Raw genomic sequence first — 20,188 nt, forward strand, 5'->3', positions numbered from 1 at the left:
TCTGCAATGCGGTCCCGCTGCTGCAGAGGTCGCCACGCGTGAGCGGTGCAGCGGGGGCGCGGCAGGAGCGGCCCCCCCGCCCCGCCCTGCGCAGCGCCCCGGCCGCGCCGCGCCGAGCCGAGATTTTTTTGTGAATGGGACCCTCGCGGAGCGGGCCATGACGTCACCGCCCGGCCCAATTGGCGCCCAATGGAGGAGCGGGCCCCGTCGGGCGGCCGGCGCGGTGATTGGCTGGCGGGCGCGCGCGGGCGCCCACGCAGGCGGCGGCGGCGGCAGGTATAAAGGGGGCGGCGGGCAGTGCGTGACACCGCGGATCGGCGGCGACACCGGCAGCGCGCCCCTGCTCCGCCCGCGCCCCGCTCCGCACCCCGGTAAGCGCCGCGCCGGCCGCGGCTCCCTGCGCGGGGCGGGTCGCGGCAGCCCCGCGTCTCTGCCGGGGCGCGGGGCTTTGGGACCGCCGTTCGTGGCTCGTGTGCGCGGGGCAGCCAGAGCCCAGGCGGGGGGGGACGGCTCTTCCCCGCTCGGTCGCTTCTTCTCCTCGCCGGTACGACGTGGCGTGTCCGGCCAGGACAAGGTGCTGCGGCAAAAGGTCACGGCCGGGGCGCCCCGGGGAGCCGCGGGGAAGAGGGGCGTCCTTTGGAAGTGGGGTCATGGTTCCCGTCGAGTACTGGGAGCTGGCAGAAGTGAGGATGATGTGGTAGTTGTGATGTGCTCCTTGGAGTGCAAGACACTGATGTTGTGAAAGAGGTGTATCTCAAATCTTCAATAATAGATATTTTTACAGCTTTTGTGTTTATGACTGATTTTTAACTTAGCCTCTTCTCTGGTTTCAGAATAGAAGTATTTATTGAAATTAAACTACTTAATTCTTAGTGTAATCAGAACTGGGGTGTTAGTGCGCTGGCTGGCAAGAAGCAAGCAGCTTCAGGTGAAGTGCTAACAAGGGCACTTGGTTCTCAAAAACGTTAAACACTCACTGTTTTTCCTTGTGATTTGTATCTGTCCGCGTCGGACACACAGTCTATGACATTGTGTGCAGTAGTCAGAGGAACGTATTTTTTACCAGTTTTAGGAAAACTGCTTTAAGTGGAATGCAAATAGCTGCAGGTCTGAAAAGCCACATTTTTCTGCCCTGTAATAGAGCCAAGCTATAATAAAATTTTGAGAAAACTAAAGCACAACGGCAATAATCACAATAATCAAAAATGTGAATTTAAAATATAAAGCGGTTCATATATGTGCTACTTGTGGCTGGTAAGCAATGACCTCTTTAGTGGAACTTGCAGGATTGAGAGGGTTGGAAAACAGCCATTGCTTGATGTACCTCTTTGTTGTAGAGAGGAAATCATGGTTATGCTGAAGATTTCATCTTTCCTTGCTGTTTATGCCTTGGTTGTGTGCCAGATGGACAGCTTCCAGGCAGCCCCAGTCAGGTAAGAAGCTGGTCCTGTTGCTGAGTGCTCTGTCTGAACGGGATGAAAATGCTTAATATTCCTGAGAGGTCCAGGAGGGAAACAGACCACGGTGAAGGAGAAAGGTGGCTGCTTTTTGTTCTGGGGCGTTTTCATTCTATCTTTAAACCGCCCGACGCTGGGCGTGAGGAGAGCGCATCGGGGCTCGCACATTCACACCCTGAAAGGGGCTGTCAATGACACACAGCCTGCCAAACCCCTCTCCCTGCAGCAGCCTGGGCTTTACTCACCCTGTTTCCCTTGCCTCTGCCCAGACCTGGCTTGGAGTCCATCACGGACCGAGTGGCTCTCAGTGATTACGAAGCTCGGAGGTTATTAAATGCGCTGGTGAAAGAGTTCATACAGATGACAACAGAAGAGCTGGAGCAAGCCTCCGAGGGGAACAGGTAAGGACTGCAGTCCTGGGCAGCAGAAAAGCGATGTGGGAGTGTTGTATGCCTGACATTTAGCAAAAGCCATTTGGGCAGACTCTCTGCAGGTCAAGATCTTTTTTGTTTTCTTGGGGTTGTGGCTGACTGGTAAAGGATGATACTGCAGAGACATCCTAGTGTTGGTGTCAAGAGAATGGCTTCACCTAGTTAACCTGCCTCTGTCTGTCTCTTACTTCTGAAAGTGGAGGGCGATTTGAGCTTGAATGAGTAGGTTGTGTTAAAATATGGCAGCAAAAGGTATGTCTTCCCAGTGGGAGTGTTAGGGCATTACTCAGTCACTCTTGGATTCTCTGTCGTGCAAGTGCATGCTGTTGTAAGGCATGGAAAGTTCCTGGCAGGAGGGATGTGTTCCTCCTGATGCACGCAGCGCCACTCTCCCTGGGACCAAAGGCATGCAGGAGCATTTGCATTATCCTAACAGGATTTGCATTGCAATGCATGGGGATGGATGAGACACTGAACAGCATGCGGGATGTGGGGGAAGTTCAACTTTCTGACCTCGGACTGTATGAGCATCCAAAAGGCTAATGGACTTGCTTGTCAACAAAATTGGATTCATTAACAAATGGTGTTTTCCTTCTGACTGCTTTTGTATGGACTTGCCTTGCATGGAATGCGATGTGGAGGGTTTGGATTTATTTTGAATGAATGTTTAAGTTTTCTAGCAGTAGGTCTTTAATGCAGGGAAGAAATGCATGGATGTGCATGCTTGAGGTTACTCTTCCTTTGGGCATGTTTTTATTTTTTTTCCCCCCTGCAGCCTGGATAAACCCATTTCCAAACGCTGTGCCAGTCTGAGTACTTGTGTGCTGGGCAAACTGTCTCAAGAATTGCACAAATTGCAAACTTACCCTCGCACTGACGTCGGGGCTGGAACTCCTGGCAAGAAACGGAATGTGCTGAGTGACCTGGAACATGAACGCTATGCAAACTATGGGGAGCCCCTAGGAAACATCTAGACACGCTTATTTCTCCCCCTTTCCCTTTTTTAACCTGATGCATGTGGATATAACTTTGATTGCTAACTTTGCTGTGTTCTTTTGATTCTGTTTTCGACAGAGAATGTTTGAGATGGACCTAATGTTAGGAAGACCAAGAATATAACATGCGTACCAAACTAGGGGAAAAAAATAAATAAAAATGATCAGCACTGCCTTGACATTCCAAATGATTTTCTTAGACATTGATTAAAAAAGAAATTCTAAAAAAGGTTCTTCATTTCTGGCTGCTAAATGTACAAGTAGATTCGTTCTTTTGTGCTTACCCATGCACTTGTTCAATAAACCTATTTTTTCTATAAGGGTTAGATCTGCTTGGTTTAACATTTTGTTTTAGAATGTGAGATTTCTAGATGAGGTTAGAGAAATTTTGCTACTTGTCTTAATGTTCTAGAGAGGCAATGCCAGTAACTTCTAGAAAAGTTCAAAGAGAGCTTAGAAGACAGTTCTACACATAGATTGATATGTGCTGCTGTAATCTGGCATGCATGCAATCCTGAGAAGAGCAAAGAAATCAGGAAGGCTCATACTTATTCAATCTAACAAACTAGAAATGTAATCCTGTTTAAAACTGGGTGCTGAACATGTCCAGGTAAGAATTTTGTGGTCTTTTTCTTATTTTACAATAGGTCTTTGCACTATATTTAAAATATATGTACCTTTAAAATATGTGTTGCTTTGCAATTCACCTACCTTAGGCTGTCTTGCATGAAGAGTCAAACCCAGATTTCTTTACAGTTCTGTTGCAGCACTGCATCTACCTCCTAATTAGAGGCCTCTTTCAAAAAATTGGCATTGATTGTAAAAGCAACTCTTCATTGTTAAAATTAATAAATTGCCTTGTGATGCTTAGCTGAGAAAAATCCCTCCTACTGCAAGAAAAACTCATTGCTTTAGAGTAGAAAATTTTTCAAGCAAGGATTGTGTGAATGCATGTTCCTTGAAGTTCCTCATCTAGCACAACTGTTAGCTGTAGGCTGAATTGTGAGCAGAGAACTAATACTGTCACAGTCTGAACTGCCCCGTGGTGCAGTTCTGTAGTAGACAAAGGTCTAACTGGAGCAAAGAGAGCTTCTCCCATTCCCACTGAGCACCTGGAAGCAGTGTCTTTGTGTGGTTCAGCTCTGAAGGTCAGAGTTACTGACAGAGCTCCTGTAGTGGTCAGTGATGCTGCAATTCCATGTGTTTTCTGGCTGTTAGGGAGCACAGGTGTTGGAGTGAGAAGTGAAAAATCTGTGCTGGCTACTGCCTTTCAGGAGCACCTCAAGCCAAATACAAATGTGAGGTTTTGGAGGAAGAGGGGATGGTTTAAATTCTCCAGATCTGAGCCTCCTCAGCTCCTTTCCATGGCCATAATGCCTGGTTGGAGACAGGCAGTACCCCAGGTATGGCTGAAAATCTGGCCTGGATTTATTCTTCAGTCCTGCTCTTCTATAAATTGAGCCTGACACTGAGAAAACCAATAAGAGGCTTCTTTTAGCAGTCCTAAGCCATGCACAGAAGGTGCAAATGCCTGCTGCACAGCCAGCCTGCTTTTAATCCTGCAGCAGAGCCTTTGCTGGCCGTAGTGATGTCTCACAACCTGCAGGGTTGGTGCTGCAGGAGCTAACTCTTCCTTTTCCTCCCGAAAAGCAGTGTAACAGCACAGAAGAGGGCCTGCAACACAGCCACCTGTGTGACCCACCGCCTGGCAGACTTCCTGAGCAGGTCAGGGGCAGTGGGCAAGAACAACTTTGTGCCAACCAACGTGGGCTCCAAGGCCTTCGGCAGGCGGAGGAGAAGCGTCCAGATGTGAGGAGCTGAGTGGTGATGTGAGCACGGTAAATGCACAGCACCAAACAGCCTGGGGCATCCCCAGGGCTCTGGTGGTGTGGGGGGGATGGCAGACCTGCAGTGGTCACCTGGGAGAAGTCAGAGGAGTAAGAGTGCAAAAAGAAAAAAGATGTTACAAATAGAACAAAGATGGGTGCTCAAGAGCTTTTGGAGATGTTCTGCTTGTGTAAGCCCCTTCACAGTGCAGTAACTAAACACAACCATTTGGTTGGAATTGTTGTTTTACCACCAACATTTCGTTATCAGCCTATCAGTAACTCTGGTTTTCTTTCTTACAGATTGCAATGAAAATGAAAACTCGACTTTAATTTCTAATGGAAGCAACTCTTCTTCATAAACCAAGACCACCAAAAAGATTAATTTTTCATCCTACTATTGAAAATGTTTTATTTAATACAAACGAAAACACTTCTGTTATGTATAGTAAAAGAGAATCTAGTTATTAAAGTTAAATTATTGTATATTCTTTTTATATGCAACTCTATTTCAAATAAAATGTGACGGCATCTATTATTTATTTATCTTCCAGCTTATGTGACCCATGCTACTTATCCTGGCCCTACTGCCAAATCTCGGGGATTATACTAAACTGCTGCCTGGCAAGGCATATGTGTATTATACAGTGTGCTGTGCCTTGATGTAAAACACTTAACTATCCTGATTGTACAGTATGTTTAAAGAAAAAAAAAGAAATCACTTCAGTATTGTATTATTTGTGAATTTACGCAAAATTAAAAAAAGTATTTTAGATACACTTGGCTTGAGAAACTGATTTTTCAGTTGGACATGCTTCTGGAGACGTGTGGCACCAAGCCAACATCATTGCAGATCAGCTAGTCCATTGATCTGCTCCAGCCTTATTCACTATAAATACTAGAGTTTGAGTCAAAAGTTCAGAACAGTAGGAATAACTGCTTTTTATATATATAAAAAAAACCCAAATGAACCAAAAGATACCATTTAGTGAGACTTCTGCTAGAAAAATAAGCCACAGGTCCATCTAGTAAAAATACAGGGAAAAATTTCATTGTGTAGTTTAAAACTAAATCTTTTTATGCAGGCTCTAGTTCAGATGAAACAGCCTGACATCCGCTGTAGATTTTTGTGTAAAGTGGAAAAAGTGAATTAGGAAGAGAAAGAGAAGCTACAGAAATGTACATTTCTTTGAAGCAAGCCTGAGACAGAGTCTATTTAGGGATCAGGGATAAATAATTAGAGTGAGTGGAGAAGAGGGTAGCTGGATCCATTCCATGGACTTATAAGTGGTGCTGCCAACTTTCTTCTCAAAGCTGCTGCTGTTTCAGTTTAGTAGCTGAGTCAGATATTTGTTTAGATTTGTTTCAAGCTTTACAGCCTGACCCTAAAATCTGCTTCATCAAGTCAGATGAATCCCAGAATGGGTGAGGGAAGAGGCCCCAGGGCATCGTGTGGTGCCACCTCCCTGCCCCAGCAGGGTCATCCCACAGCGCCCAGCACAGGATTGCATCCGGAGGGTTCTGCATTATCTCCAGCAAGGGAGGCTCCACCTTGCTGTGCAAAGCAGAGGTGGAGGTTCTCACGCTCTCTCTGTGTGTCTCTGCTGCAGGTGTCACAAGGAGGAGCTTGGCCAGCCCGGGGTGGACACTGAGGCCACCCAGTGACTCCCAGTCCGTGCTCGTTCCTGGCTGCGGGGTCACTCCTCGAGGAGCAGCAGCCCTGGTGAGTCAGTGTACAGAGCAGGCCTTGGAGGAGGTGAACCACTGCGTGCTCTTTGTGCAAGGATCTGCTTGGCTTAGACCAAACTGCCAGTTTTGGAGCCTGTAAGTGTTTGTTGCTATGTTTTAGGTGGTTTTCCCCATTTTTCCTTACACAAGGTGGGGGTCATATCCTGGGATTGCCTGGCAACCTCAGCAACACTTTTCCCTGTCACTGCAGATCCTTTGGGCACAGCTTGTTTCTTTTGTTTCCTAATACAGCACTCAGCAGTTTAATCTTCTCCAAGACAGAATGCTAAGTACAGTTATTGGGGTGAATACATGTATTTTAGTGATTCATATTCAATAAGAAGCCAGGCAATGCCCATAGGCCCCTTCTGGCTTTAAAGTCTAAATGGTCAGGCAGTTCATTTTTTCCCATTTACAGCCATTCTCTGCTGAGAGACACCTGAGGCTCTGCATAATTGAATGTCAGCTGTACATCCATCTAATCTAAAAACTATGTTAGTTCCTCTTTTCAGTGTAACCAAGTTAGGCAAGGGATTTCCCCAGAGCAGCATTGCACACCCCAGCACAAACCTGACACATAAAACATCCAAGGAGCCTTGGTGCTGGCTTTTGCATTGTCCTGGGTATAGGAAATTTGGGTGAAACTTTTGATACATGGTGCTTGTGCTGATTGTTGTTTTCTTTTTCCTTAGGAGGAACCAGCTACTTTCCCACCTCAAGATCTATTCCCGTTGTATCTTCTGTCTCATTTCTCATTTCTTGGGATCTCTGTCTGCACATCAATGCACTACACTTAGCAGTGCATATCCCTGTAAAGGAAAGAGGGTTGAGACCATGGAAGCAAAGGGGAATACAAAAAAAACTTTTCCATGATGTGAAGGGATAGAAGCCCTTCACCACAAAACTGAGATGCTCAGAGCTTTAGAAGAAGCAGATTGTTATTGAAACTAGAGAAAAGCAGAGATGTAAGCAGTAATATTTTAAGTAAAAATTTGGTAGTTTTGAGGCAGTAAACATGGTAGAAGGAATTGCAGAGCTGCTAGAAGGTTGTCAATTGCTTTGACTGACTGTGAACAAGTGGAAGAAATTGCTTCTATTTTTAAAAGGTACTGATCTGGGTAATACTACCCAAACTTGTCAGCTCTCAAGCAAACCCCAGATTTTACTACAAGAGAAAATCTGTTTTGAAGTTAGCATTTAAAAAGGTAAAGTGTGGTTCTTAGTGTACTTTTTTTTCCATTTTACTATGTTGCCCTTCTAAGAATACTTGGAGCTGGTGGAAAGTGTGACATTGGTGCAATACATGTGAGTATTGGGCACCAAAGCCCAGTGAGTTAGTATTCAGTATTCATGCACAAGTGTCTGTGTTCTTGTTTATGAGGCAATACCAGCCTGACTGTATTTTGGTTCTAATATTTTTAGATGTCTGTGTGTGTTTCCTTTAACTATTAAGTTGGTTTTTTTTTTCAATCTGAGTGCAAATGAAGTTTTGGGAGAGTACTTTGCAAGCAAAGGCAAAACCAGAAGAAATTTCTGAGAAAGAAAGGGGACAGGGGGTGATCTGCTCCTAGAGCTGACTCAGTTTTTGATTCAGGATCATTCACCAGGACATTGCTGCCCACACTGATAGAGCATCATTTTGAAATAACCCAAGTGGACTTCCACTGTGGCAATTTTTTTTTTTCTCCTTCTGTTAGTGAAATTTAATTCATCTTCCTGAAAGCTTCCATTATCTGCAGTGTGAGAAAGGAGCAGAGCTAATGTTATTGCTTCTGACACTGAACACTGCCAAAAGCAACTTATATCAGGCAGTAGTAAATTTTGGTATTGGTTATCTAATCCAGCATTGTCATGTCTAATTAGCAGATTGAACATCTCCAAGAGGTGAAGAGTTTAAAACATGCTGGAGAGTTCGGATCTGTGCATTTTTCCAGGCTGAACTGTCTCAGAGCAGGTGAATACTTATTAAACTGGGTTCTTCAAGCCTGGCTTCACCCAGGTTGAGCACTGGCAGCTTGGTTCCAAACTGGTCACAATCACTGTCTCTGGCAGGCAGCTGCAGGCTGCCCTGGCAGCTCAAAGGGCTCAGCATGGTGCACACCTTTGCTGTGTCTTTACTGCTCTAAAAAGCACCACATCCCTTCCCTCTTCTCCACTTTGGATGCTCCTCCTGCCTTCTAAAATTCTTCTGTTCTTCAGAAAATGTCCAAGGATTTATAGTACCTCTCTCTTTTTTTTTTTTTTCCCCCACAGAAAGGAAATCATTCCTATTTCCAAATCACACCTAACACTGTCACACTTTCTCTGTGCACTTCCCAGTCTCGGTGAGATTTCGGATTCAATGGAGTAATAAGAATCATTGCAACATTTATCTTTTCTTTCTGTTCTTGGCTTCACCACAGCTCTTATTTTCACCAATTACTCTTTTGGCTGGGGCTGAGCTGTGATCCCAGCTAAATTATTAGTGTCACCTCCACGAAAGCAAATAATTGCCTTGCAGTCTGAAAGTGAAGCTCGAGGACTTGAAACACAGAACAATTTGTGTGATGACCAGCGGCGGCTGCCGAGGCAGCCTTGCCTTGAGCTGCCTGCCAGACCCCCCAGGTGTCTCCCTGAGAGGTCCCCTGTCCCCCCAGAGCACAGAAAGGGGACAGGACAGCCAGGTTTGCAGTCACTAGCTCCTCTCGTCCCCCAGCAGTGTGACCCAGACTCTGGGCATGATGGAGAGGTCCTCCACCTCCTCCTCCTCCTCCTCCTCCTCCTCCTCCTCTGCCAGGGCTATGGAGGCAGCAGGCTCCTGGCAGGACCTCTGGAGACACGGAAAGAGGAGCTCAGGCTGGAGCAGGTTTGTTGGCAGGACTTGTGACCCCATGAGGGACCCGTGCTGGAGCAGCCTGCTCCTGAAGGACTGCACTCTGTGGAATGGGAGCAGTTCATGAAGTGCAGCCACGGGAAAGGCTCACCCTGGAAAAGTTGGTGGAGGAGTTTCCCCTCTCTGGAGGAGTGTGAGGAGTCCTCCCCAGGTGGAGAAAGGAGCTGCAGAAGCAGCCTGTGATGCACTGACCACAGCTCTCGTTCCCCCTCACCCTGCACTGCTGGGGGCAGGGACGAGGCAGAGAAATGGGAGTAAAGTTACCCCTAGGAAGAATAGAGGTGGGGGAAGTGTTTGTAAGACTTGGTTTTACTTATTATCATCATTGAACTGTGATTGTAATGAATTAAATTGATTTCCACCAGTTTAGTCTGCTTTGCCCATGCCAGTGGGTGCTGAGTGATCTCTCCCTGTTCTTATCTTGTCCCATGAACTTTTCATTTTCTTTTCCCTCCCACGGGCAGCTGAGGATGGAGAGTGACAGAGTGAATTTGGTGGATACCTGGAATCTAGCCAGGGTCAACCCACCACTCTAAAGGAACATAATCACATGGCTATTTGGAGCCTTTATAGGTTTTTTTGTAGCTTTGCAAACACTTTGAATGTCCAAATATATTGTGTCAGACACGTTAATTTGCACATTATTCTGCTGACATGCTTGAAGGACTGTTACAGGTCTTCACTGTCTTTTTTTGTGATAGGAGCCAATTATTCTGGTTAGCATATGTTCCTAAAATAGTTGAATAAATAGTTTATAATTCCATTTTTAGCACATGAAAGGACCATGATTTTATATGGAACCCTATCAAAGTTGTTATTTGTACTGGGTGGGAATGGCCTGTTACTGGGAATGAATTCCAGGAAAGAGCATCAGGGGAAGCATGACAATCCTTGTAGTTCAGTGAATTCCATGGGGACAGGCAAATTTTATTTATGGAGCAGTCTTAGTAGCTTAGGGAAACTTTTTAGCATGTCAATCCTGCCAGACAGGCTGAAGAAGACAATGTTGCCAGGGTCATTCTTGATGTGTACATTTTCCAAGGAAGGTTTCCCTCTTAGTTAATGCAGTCCTTCTTTATCATTGTGTAATTAAAGATACTATCTAAGAGTTAAATTAGTTATGAAAATTAATATTGATTGTTGTTCTTAATGCAATAGAAGCAGAGAATTACATAGGAAAAAGGAAATGGTTCTGACCTTCAAATACTGGAAATACAGAGCTTAAATGAAAGCTGCCATAGTTTTTGTTTAAAAGGCTTACAGATAAGTAGATGAGAAACCAAGCTGTTTGAAGCACTTTGTGTACATTGAAAGTGAGCTCAAAGATTTTTTTCATAAACTTTCTGCTTTAGCTATCTCTAGTTTGCAGCCTTGGTAAGGATGCACACTTCAGTGGAGAAAAGGTTTGTTTGCATTATGTGAAGTTCTTCTTCATGGCTTAGGTTCTCAGAAGAAGACAAAATGTCTTTATAGCACCTTTTCCTGGATTTGTAACTGTGTGTTTTCAAACCACATACATTTAGTATTTAACTTAATGAAGAGCCTTAGTGACTGAAGTTTTTGGTAGGATTCGTGTCCCTATTCTGTTATTCCGGTGACTTTCTCCCCAACAAAAGTTTCATTGCCCGTTTGTTATCACTTGTTAGATTTGCAGAAGCTGCACTTCATAGGCTGCCAGTGGTGCCACTGCAGTGATGTGACAGGTAGGATTGGAGGTCAAGCCTCTGCTCTTACAAAGACCTGCAATCTGACAGGTGAAGAACTCTTCTAGTTCAGGTGCTTTTGATGATATGCCAAGACAAAATTAACTTGGGGTGTCTCTCGCAACCAGTTAGCTTTAAGCTGATCATGCTCCATCAGCCTCCCAAGCTCCAAGAAAACTGCTTTTTCCATCAGGTTTTTGTGGGTTCTCTAGCTCTGGACACCAGGATTATCTTTCCTTATGGCCAATCCCCCTCCCCTGCCAGGTGTTGCTCTTTTATCAGAAGTTCAACCTGAAACCTGCTGGGTGTCACAAAGTACAGCCTGCAGCCTGCCCCTTGTGCATCAGGTGCTTTTTGCTGTAGGCCATATAATGACCTGATTTAGTACCCTTATGTCTCACAAGTCACTTGTTTCTCAACATTGCTATTTCCAGTTTGGTTGGCATTTCTCTGGTGAGCTGAATCTGGTGAGTCTTGAGCCGCATCAAGGGAAATATAGGTTGGATATTAGGAAATATTTTTTAAAGAAAGGGTGATAAAGTTCAGGAATGGTCTGCCCAGGGAGGTGCTGAAGTCACCATCTCTGGATGTGCTTTAAAAAAGACTGGATGTGGCACTCAGTGCCATGGTTCATTTGAGGTGCTGGGGCATGGGTTGGACTCGATGATCTCTAAGATCTCTTCCAACCTGGTCATTCTGTGAGTTCTGTGAATCTCCTTTACAGCCCTCACAGAGGACTCTAAATTGATATTAATATAATGTGTACCTATAAAGCCCATTTGTATCCCCACAGAAGTGTGAAGTGCCTGTAAGGTTAACAAAAATCTAGACAAGTATTTCCATGCCTTCATTTCAGCCTCAGGTTAAAGTTATATCTGGGAGGAAGAGAGGGAAAGGTGTCACTTTCTATTTTAGCAAGTTTTTAGTGACTGCATAGAAATGAAAACTCTATAAACCTGCTCAAGTTAAGGGAGTGATTGGTAAATACATCTTCTAGAAGCTAGAGGGCACAGGAGCCACAGAAAGCCTCTGGTATAACTCAGTTACCAGGAGGTGTGAGCGAGCCCGAGTAACTTTTGTTTCTTTTCACATAAAATGGCACTTGCTAATCAAGTTCTAACTGATTTTTTTTCTCTTTCTGAAGAGAAGTGACTGAAAATCAGAATTGTCTTTCTGGATTTTTATCAGTTTGGCTGATGGTTTAAAAGAAAATACATTATTCATATTGCTATTGATATAAAAGAAGTTGCCAATATATGCTTCCCATTTTTAATCCAGATTCGTTCAGCAATAATTTAGTTTTCTGCAGGAGCTCCTATCATTAACCATTTATAGAGAGCTACTGAGAACTGTTTTAATGGACCAGGTGAAAGGTAAGTTCATGATCAGAGGAGAGTTGCTATCAAGCCTAATAATCACAGACTGCAGATTTCCCTTGTCTAGCTGCTCTGGTGGAAGTATTTGAGAATTTTGCTCACCCTCACAGAGTATTTCTGTGATAGTCCTGGTGTATTTTGTGTTAAAAGCCACCTGTCTCACCAGTGTAATACTGTGTGAGAAGGACACTGGGAAACTTTTTGGTACAGACCAGTCCTTACTTTGTTTGCATTTTGAAATGAAGTTCACAGACCTTACCCTGAGTGTGTAAGTGGAACAGAATATCCTGATCTGCTCTTTGGAAGACCTCCCCAATTCCAAATTCCAAATCTGTTTTGTTTTCAGATCCAAGCAAGCCAGTGAGAAATCTTTGCCAGTCTGCAAAGGATATAAGATATATATTTGGATTAATTTATGCTGAGTTTCTCAGGGCAGTTGTCTTTCTCTCTTGAGCAGAAAATCAGAGGTACTGTGAGTTTGCACAACTCCTGCATCACAGAAAGGATTCCCTCCAGCCTTTGGGAATTCTACATTTTCCATAGGCTTTATGCTTAAAGTCAGGCATAAAGCTTGAATATCATCCAGGCTTGGATCCAATTTCATGGATGCTGAACCACAGGATGGTATTCTAGTAAACAAAACAGCACTGGTGGAGTAATGAAACTCTGCTGAATTATTCATTGGGTCCTGAATGATGCAGAGAGAGTTTCATAGCAAACAGCCCTGAAGATGAGAGCAGTGCCAGGCACAGCCCTGTGCCTGTGCTGTGCACCTGGCCTGTTTTCTCAGGTAAGCATCTGCAAAAATTCCTGTCTTTGCATAAAGGGACTGGAACAACCATGTTTGGTAGCTGTCAACCTGGAATTTATGACTCATCTTGGAATAGTCAATCTAATTCCAAAAAACCCCACTTAAGTGCAGGTTCCATTTCCATGGACATAACTTTGAAAGCACATTCAAGCACCTTGCTACAAAGCAATGGACTTCCACACATTTTTAAAGGAAGCACATCTTCAAAGAGTAGCACATCTTCAAGCTTGTTGGCCTAAATCTGACGATGCCTCGTAGTAAACGTCTCACATAGCCACAAGAATACAGAATACATCAGCCAGGGTCAAAACCACAGTGTGCACCAGCAACACAATTTTAGCCCATGAAGCATTTTCCCAGCTGGCCTTTGGAAGCTGAGGAGCAGCACAGCCTCATCCCAAAGTAGGGATCTTGAGGTGCATTACTCCCGCTGCTGTCATGGTTTAAGAACGAGCAGGGATGTGTTCATGTGAGTAGGGAATTTAAAGGAGGATGTCCAGCATGGGCAGAGAAGCTGGAGTGGAGAAAATGATGATGGTGAGGCCAACTGTGTCTATAAAACTGAACTGGTCTTTCCAACAGAAAATATCTGGAGGTTTAGTTTTGGATGGTGCTGAGAGGGAGTGTCTGCTGAAGCCTGCCAGTAGTGATGGTGAGTGAAGCAGTGTTTCACTCACAGCTCTGGAGGAAAGATTACATTGGGGGTGGGAGGAGGAAGAAACCCCTCTGTAGAATGAATCTAGAATCCAAAACTCCCCAAAGCAAATTAGTTTTCCAAAACCCCACTCTATCCTTTGGTGGAAGCAATAAAATGTGCAGCATTAGGTCATGTTAGTCTGGTTGCTGGTATCCACTGGTGGCAGAGAAGCCCTGGCAAGCAGAATCATGCTGTCCCTTCAGAATTGGGCTGGGCTCCAGCAGGCTAGTGATGACAGGTGCTATGAGAAAATCCAAGAGCAAAACAGTGGGTAATACCACGGGGTTTGAGAAACATGAGCTATAAAATGCTGTTCATTGGGTGCTATTTGTGCTGTGTGCTCAGTAAGACAGAACCCTGAAAAAAAAAAAAATGAAAAAAAAAGATTATGAACATATAAGCAGGGCAGCATTTTGGACTGGGCAGTAATGATCTGAGGAAAAGCTGGTGCACTCAAGCTTTCACTAAGTGACTTTGCATCTAACAAAATGTGTTTTCAACATTATATTAATATAAATTATCCCAGTGTATAGTAATACACAGAATAATTTAACTCAGCTGATGTCTCCTATCAGCTGTCTGGCTTGCTTCTGCTGGTGGTTGCTGCTAGGAGCTGTCATACTAGCTGAAATTTATCAAGAACAAGGTGCAGAGTTTGCTTCATCATCAAGTGTCATACAATATTTTCTTCTTTTTCAACCTGTAATGTTTATAAAATATATAATTTACAGTTTTTTACAACGTTTTTCTTCTTCATTAAAGATGAAGTACAGCTTATTAGAATGTCTTGTAATCTTGGAGTAAAATGTAGAAAATTAATCTGATACATTATTGTAAGGATCCAAAAAGGTATTTGTTTTGTCACTGGATATCAATGAATAGGGCTGTTGGGAAGTGGGACTCTGCTTAAAGGCAATTTTTTCATGATAGTAATTTGTGGGAGACTGAGACATGGCTTGTCCTAACAGTGCAGATTGGAATTTAATACAGTATTACCAACTTCATGCAGTGCAAAGCAGTCTTTGCCTTTCCCATAGCAGATGTGCATCCCACCTTTGACAGCTCCATTTGGTGAGACTGTGTTGCTAGACAGAGGCATGGAAAACCTGTAGTGTTTTTCCCCTGAAATTGTACATATGTACAATTTGTACATGACAGTGCTGCCACTGTCAGAGGCCTCCCTGTTCCTTCCTGGTGACTGAGGCTGTCTACTGGGTCTGGCACTTTATTCTCTGTGCTTGACTTGTAAGAGATTTACAATTTATTGGGAGCAGGGAAAGTAATGGGAAACCACTCTGCAAAGTCAAATACTCATGATTTCTCCTGCACAACGGGCTTGCAATTTTTGATTTCCTGTGATATCTTTGCCCATAGGGCTGAAATAGGATGATGTTCAGTTCCTGCTTCTCTGAACTTTTGACACTCTTGCTGGCTGTTTTCTGTATGTTATTCCCCATCCAGTCCAGATGTTTCTGCACATGAGCCACCCAGCCATTCAGCTCGTTTTTCTTGGAAGGCAAAGCCTTGATTTTGTCCTGTGGTGGAGGACAGCATTAGAATGTGGAGAGTACCCATTTTTTGTGGAAGGACTCCAGTGGCTTTGGCTTTCTTGCATGATTGGATGTGGTTTCTGCCCAGCTGCTGCTCAATGCTGGCCATGGCAGAGGCTGTGTGATTTCTGTAGTGCTTCTTTGGCCAGTTTTGGGTGCCCTGTTATGTGTGCCTGAGACTGTAATGTGAGCTTGTGGAAATCCCACAGGAATGGTCCTTGGGATCACTGGCCCTCTTCTCAGCCTGTGCTTGACTGATGCTGCCTGCAGCCTGCACTCCCAAGGGACCTTGATGTTTTCAGCCCAAATTTGGCTCTTTGCCTCCCTTGAAGCATTGACTTGTAGTATTTCTAAAAAAAGGTTATGTGAAAAACTAGTTGATCATTCTTCTAGGCCAGCTTTCTAATCTAGTTCTGCATGAGCAGGTCTCCCTAGGATGGCAGAGCCTGGCTGAGAGCTGCAGCCAGAAACAAGACAAAAATTTAAAGGAATATTTCTCAGAAAAGGTGACTTAGGGCTATCAGGGCAAGACACTGATTAAACTTCTTGTTTTGGGCCACAATGCAAGTATGGGTGGGAAGAGTGTGTGCAAACCTGCCCTTCCTCACAGAGCTCTTGGCTTTTGGCTGTCTGGGACATGGAAAGCTGGGCTTCCTCTGGCCTTCCCTATGGCTTGTACAACACATTTGACATTATTGCATTCCTGGAGTAAATCCACGAGGGAGGCAGAAGAGGAGAAAGGAAGTTCATGTTTTCTAGTCAGAAGATCAAGAACAAACCTGAGTGGTGGTGTGTGGGGCTCTGGGGTGAGCCTTGCTGCAGGCACTGCCCTGTCCCTGCTGGGGAACACAGAATGAAGGCTGAGCAGAGGCTGAGAGCACAGCAAAGGGACAGTGTGAAAAAAGCAAAATGAGAAAAGATAGGCTGGAAAGGGCTGAAATCCAAACCTTAAATTCAAAGAGGGAAGTTTATTCAGTTTCTCTCCCTTTCAAGTTTTTGTGGGGCCAGTTTTGACTATAAGGTGTGTGGAGGTAGAAATGTGCCCTAATCTTAAGATTTGGGGATGCTATTTAATCTGCATTGGATTGTGGTGGTTTAACCTGGCAGGCAGATAAACACCACACAGCCACTCCTGTCCTCTCCCCCCACCACCAGTGGGATGGGGGAGACAACTGGGAAAAAAGAGTTAAATTCTTGGTTTGAGATAAAGGTGGTTCAGTAGGAGAGAAATGGAAGGGGAAATAACAGCAATAATAATGATGATAAAAGAATTAAAAGAATTAAAACAAGTGATGCAGGATGCAACCACATCCAGTAGCCAGGAAAAGAAAAGGATGTTGGTGGTACCATTAGGAGTGTTAAGGAACACTGGTGTCAATGCCAGTGCTCACTGAACAGTTGGAGCACTTTCAGTGAGAATAATTAATAGCAGTTTCCTGAGAAGGTGGTGGAATTTGCCAAGCATCCAGAAAACAACCAGACCATTTTCAGGTCCTGATTGTTTCCTGATGTTATAGACCCCAAGGGTCTATAGCAGCCATGACAGTCTGCCTTTGCAAAGCCCCTTAGAATAGATCCATTCAAATGCAGACATAATTACACCTCTCCTCACAATATTATATTTCAAATATCCTCCCAGTAATCAGAATCTCTGCAGTGTGTGAGCAGTGAAGAGCCCCTTTATCCTTCCAGCAGAAAGCATATGAACTGTTATGAGCTAAAGAAGGTTAATAATGGGGAAGGCTAATAGAAAAGGCTTTGAGGCATCATCATAGTCACAAAAAAGGCATGAGGAAATCTCAGAGGGAGTGACAATGCTGCCCCTTTATCAGAAAATGCCCCGATGGAGTGTGAGTGAGAACAAGAATCCTCTGCCTCCCCCGCAGAAAATCACAGCCACAGAGGAGTTGTTGTATATTTCAGTTTGTTCCCATGGTTTTAATCTTCTATCTTACTCTAATTATTCCTGTTCAAGGCTGATTTATGTTTGGCAACTTTATGTTAGGAGGAGTTCCCTTTAACAGAACAACACATGCATGCAGGCAGGATGGGGGGAATGTGATGTGTTCAGATTTGGCCAAGAAAATCTCTCTGACACTGCCTGTGCAGGCAGAGTTTTCCTTATTTGCAGCAGGCTTTTGTCTCCCCTTGATGAAGAGCAGCAATGCTGACCTCATAAGGGATTCCTTCCAATTTGTTTCCCAGGGTTTTTTAGGTGCTCAGACATAGTTTTTAACAGCTGTATGGTTTTTGCATGAGCAGTATGTAACACGACAGTAAATCCATAAGAACAAGTTTTTGTCAGCATGGTGACTTTGCAGGAGGAGTGGGACACACCTGACAGCTGTGTCACCAGGAAAGTGCAAAACTCCAACCTGTCATAGGTACTAAGGGTCTACAAGTTGTATCAAAATCTTTTCCTACTAGGGGAAAAATGAGGAATTAGCTGCTCTTGGGGATTTTTTTGTTTTTGTTTTTTTTTTTTTCAGGAACTGCCTGTCATCTGGAAATGAGCTCAGAAGGAAGCAGGGGAGCCATAACGGGTGTAACATGGCACATGGCAAGGAACTGAGAACAGAAAGTTTAACAAACAGCATGGGAATCTGTGGGGAAACAACCTCTGTGAGTTCTGCTGCCTGTACCGTGATGTGGACTTTGCAGTTTCTCCTCAGTGGGAACAGGAGTTAGCTGGGGAAGTGACCATTTTTCCAGATCAAAAGCAGCCTGTAGTAGTGACTTTATCATGGGACAGAAAAGGGGACCACGGGGCAAACAAGGGGCTGAGCCAGAAGGGGAGCCTGGAGCTCTGGCCAGCCTCCCCCAGAGGCATTGCCTTGAGCTGCAGAAGGGACTGATGTGCCTGCTCTCACCTGCACACAAAGATGCACCAGCAGCTTGTAAATTGTGTTTAAAATGGAGGAGTCAGTGAGCTCTACACTCATGAGTGTCACTTCGAGAAAATTTACTGAAACAGTCTCCAAAGTCTGTGGACTGTAACCATACACAGAGAATAAAATGTGCTGGTTTGACTGAAAACCTGTAATTTGTTAGATTAGCAGTTTGCAGAGATAGAATTTAGCCCTAAGTGAGGGTTGCTAACTGAAAAAAAAAAAGAGAAATAGATATTGATTTATCTAATTATATGCAGGGTTTATTTAAAGTGGAAATTAGTCTGCTTTAAAAAAAAAAAGTTGTATTGAGTAAATGTACTGAGTAACGTGCTCGGTGCATTTATTGTTGGAAGCATGGGATTCCCACATGTGGTATTGTTTATTTGGTTTTTAAATGTACAAAAAGAAATGCATGTTTAATGTACAAAAAGAAACACATTTTTGACACCAAATTATCTTATCTTTGAAAAAGTACAGGTGACCCCAGGTTATGTCTATGGTCCTTTCAAAGTAGCATTTGACTCAATGGAGGAGATTTTACCTGCCCCATGGTCATTGGTGTTTCTGAGGAGAGTGACCAGGACTTTGATGGTTTCTCTGTGGAAAGCATGCTGGATCTGCATGACAAACAGAGTGAGATGGAGCCACATCTTTGTGGAAGCCATGCAGGGGTGTTTTCCTTGTCCCACTTGGTGTCCATGAATCCTGGGGGATGAAGTGTGGCAAATGACAAATTCCTGCTGGATTTTTTCCTCCCTATTTTCATTAACCTCTGAATAGAGATTATTTTAATTAAAATAATCTTGACAGCACCTATGAAAAAGCTGTGGGGGTTGTAACAGCAATTAGGTGTGTTGTCAAAGATGATAAGCAGCCTGGTATCACAGGAAGGAAATTAACACTCTGACCAATAAAGGAACAGTAATCTTAATCCAGTGCTTTTTGCCTCTTAGGAACTCTTCAAAATGGATGGATTTTGGAGACCAGGCAATTTTAGAACAAGACAGTCAAGCAATCAGTGCCATAAAACATCTCCATTTTAAAAGTCAATGTCATACTGGTGTAATAGTGGCTGATGGCCAGCCAGCAAGAAATGTGATGTTAATTAGACATTAACAGTGCAGAGCCTTGATGATTTCCCTGTATTTTGGATATCAGAAGGATTGGGAATTGTACTCAACATCAGGTGGTGGAGCTTAACAGTGACCTGCATCAGTGCCAGGTGTCTGTTGGGGCTCTCCACTGCAGAGAGAAGGCATGGGAATGCTGGCAGCCTTTCTCTGCTGTGAGGAACAAGAGGTTTGAGAGCCTTCCTTTCCAGGCTGTGTCACCACAAGACTTTTATTACTTAGGAGCTGCTCTGAGCACAGAATTCACAGGTCTTTTGGTAAATGGCAAGCTCCAGTGTTTTGCTCATCCTGAAAGCACCATTCATCCCCTAGGTGACTGACATCACACTGGGGCAAGCAGAACTAAAATCAAACCCTCTGTGCTGGCCCAGGGAGGGAGGCACTGTCCTCTGCCCAGGAGGTGCAGGTGGAGCTGCTGTGGGTGCAAGGGCTGCATTGCTCTGCCCAGCACAATCACAGGGGGCTGGAGGGAAAGGCTGCCCAGGGAGGAGCAAGCTGTAAAAACAGCCACTGTTTTACTGTGGGAGAGGATGGCAGGGGATTGAGCTAAAGGTTGGAGTCAGATGGAATCTTGGAAGAAGAGGACTGGGAACAGTCCATCTGTAGGTGCCAGAGCTGATATGGGGAGGCTTGTAGGACATGGAATGGTTGAAGCTGTGCTTATCCATAAAGTCTGAGGTAAAAATGAGGCTGGAGAAAGTTTGTGGTTTCCTGGGTACCC

At 44.4% G+C, this 20,188-nt stretch overlaps 2 protein-coding genes across 3 annotated transcripts in view; both read left to right on the forward strand.

The window, feature by feature from the left end:
* The first annotated feature begins 273 nt into the window (after positions 1 to 273).
* Positions 274 to 5,443, forward strand: CALCB (calcitonin related polypeptide beta). Of its 2 annotated transcripts, XM_059848928.1 has the most exons (5): positions 274 to 371; positions 1,338 to 1,433; positions 1,727 to 1,858; positions 4,534 to 4,721; positions 5,013 to 5,443. In XM_059848928.1, the coding sequence occupies exons 2-4, from the start codon at positions 1,348 to 1,350 to the stop codon at positions 4,694 to 4,696; spliced, it is 381 nt and encodes a 126-aa protein (XP_059704911.1). In that variant the 5' UTR covers positions 274 to 371; positions 1,338 to 1,347; the 3' UTR covers positions 4,697 to 4,721; positions 5,013 to 5,443. The 2 variants fall into 2 exon arrangements, with proteins under 2 accessions (XP_059704911.1, XP_059704910.1); XM_059848927.1 differs by lacking the exons at positions 4,534 to 4,721; positions 5,013 to 5,443 and adding an exon at positions 2,664 to 3,203.
* Positions 5,444 to 6,130: 687 nt separating this feature from the next.
* INSC (INSC spindle orientation adaptor protein) overlaps positions 6,131 to 20,188 on the forward strand; it is a 145,412-nt gene continuing 131,354 nt past the window's right edge. The window contains exons 1-2 of the mRNA XM_059848151.1: positions 6,131 to 6,134; positions 6,320 to 6,533. Of these exons, the coding sequence (XP_059704134.1) occupies positions 6,131 to 6,134; positions 6,320 to 6,533 (218 nt within the window). The remainder of the gene's footprint in view (positions 6,135 to 6,319; positions 6,534 to 20,188) is intronic.

Source organism: Haemorhous mexicanus, chromosome 6 (genome assembly GCF_027477595.1).
Source record: "Haemorhous mexicanus isolate bHaeMex1 chromosome 6, bHaeMex1.pri, whole genome shotgun sequence".
Lineage (NCBI taxonomy): Eukaryota > Metazoa > Chordata > Aves > Passeriformes > Fringillidae > Haemorhous > Haemorhous mexicanus.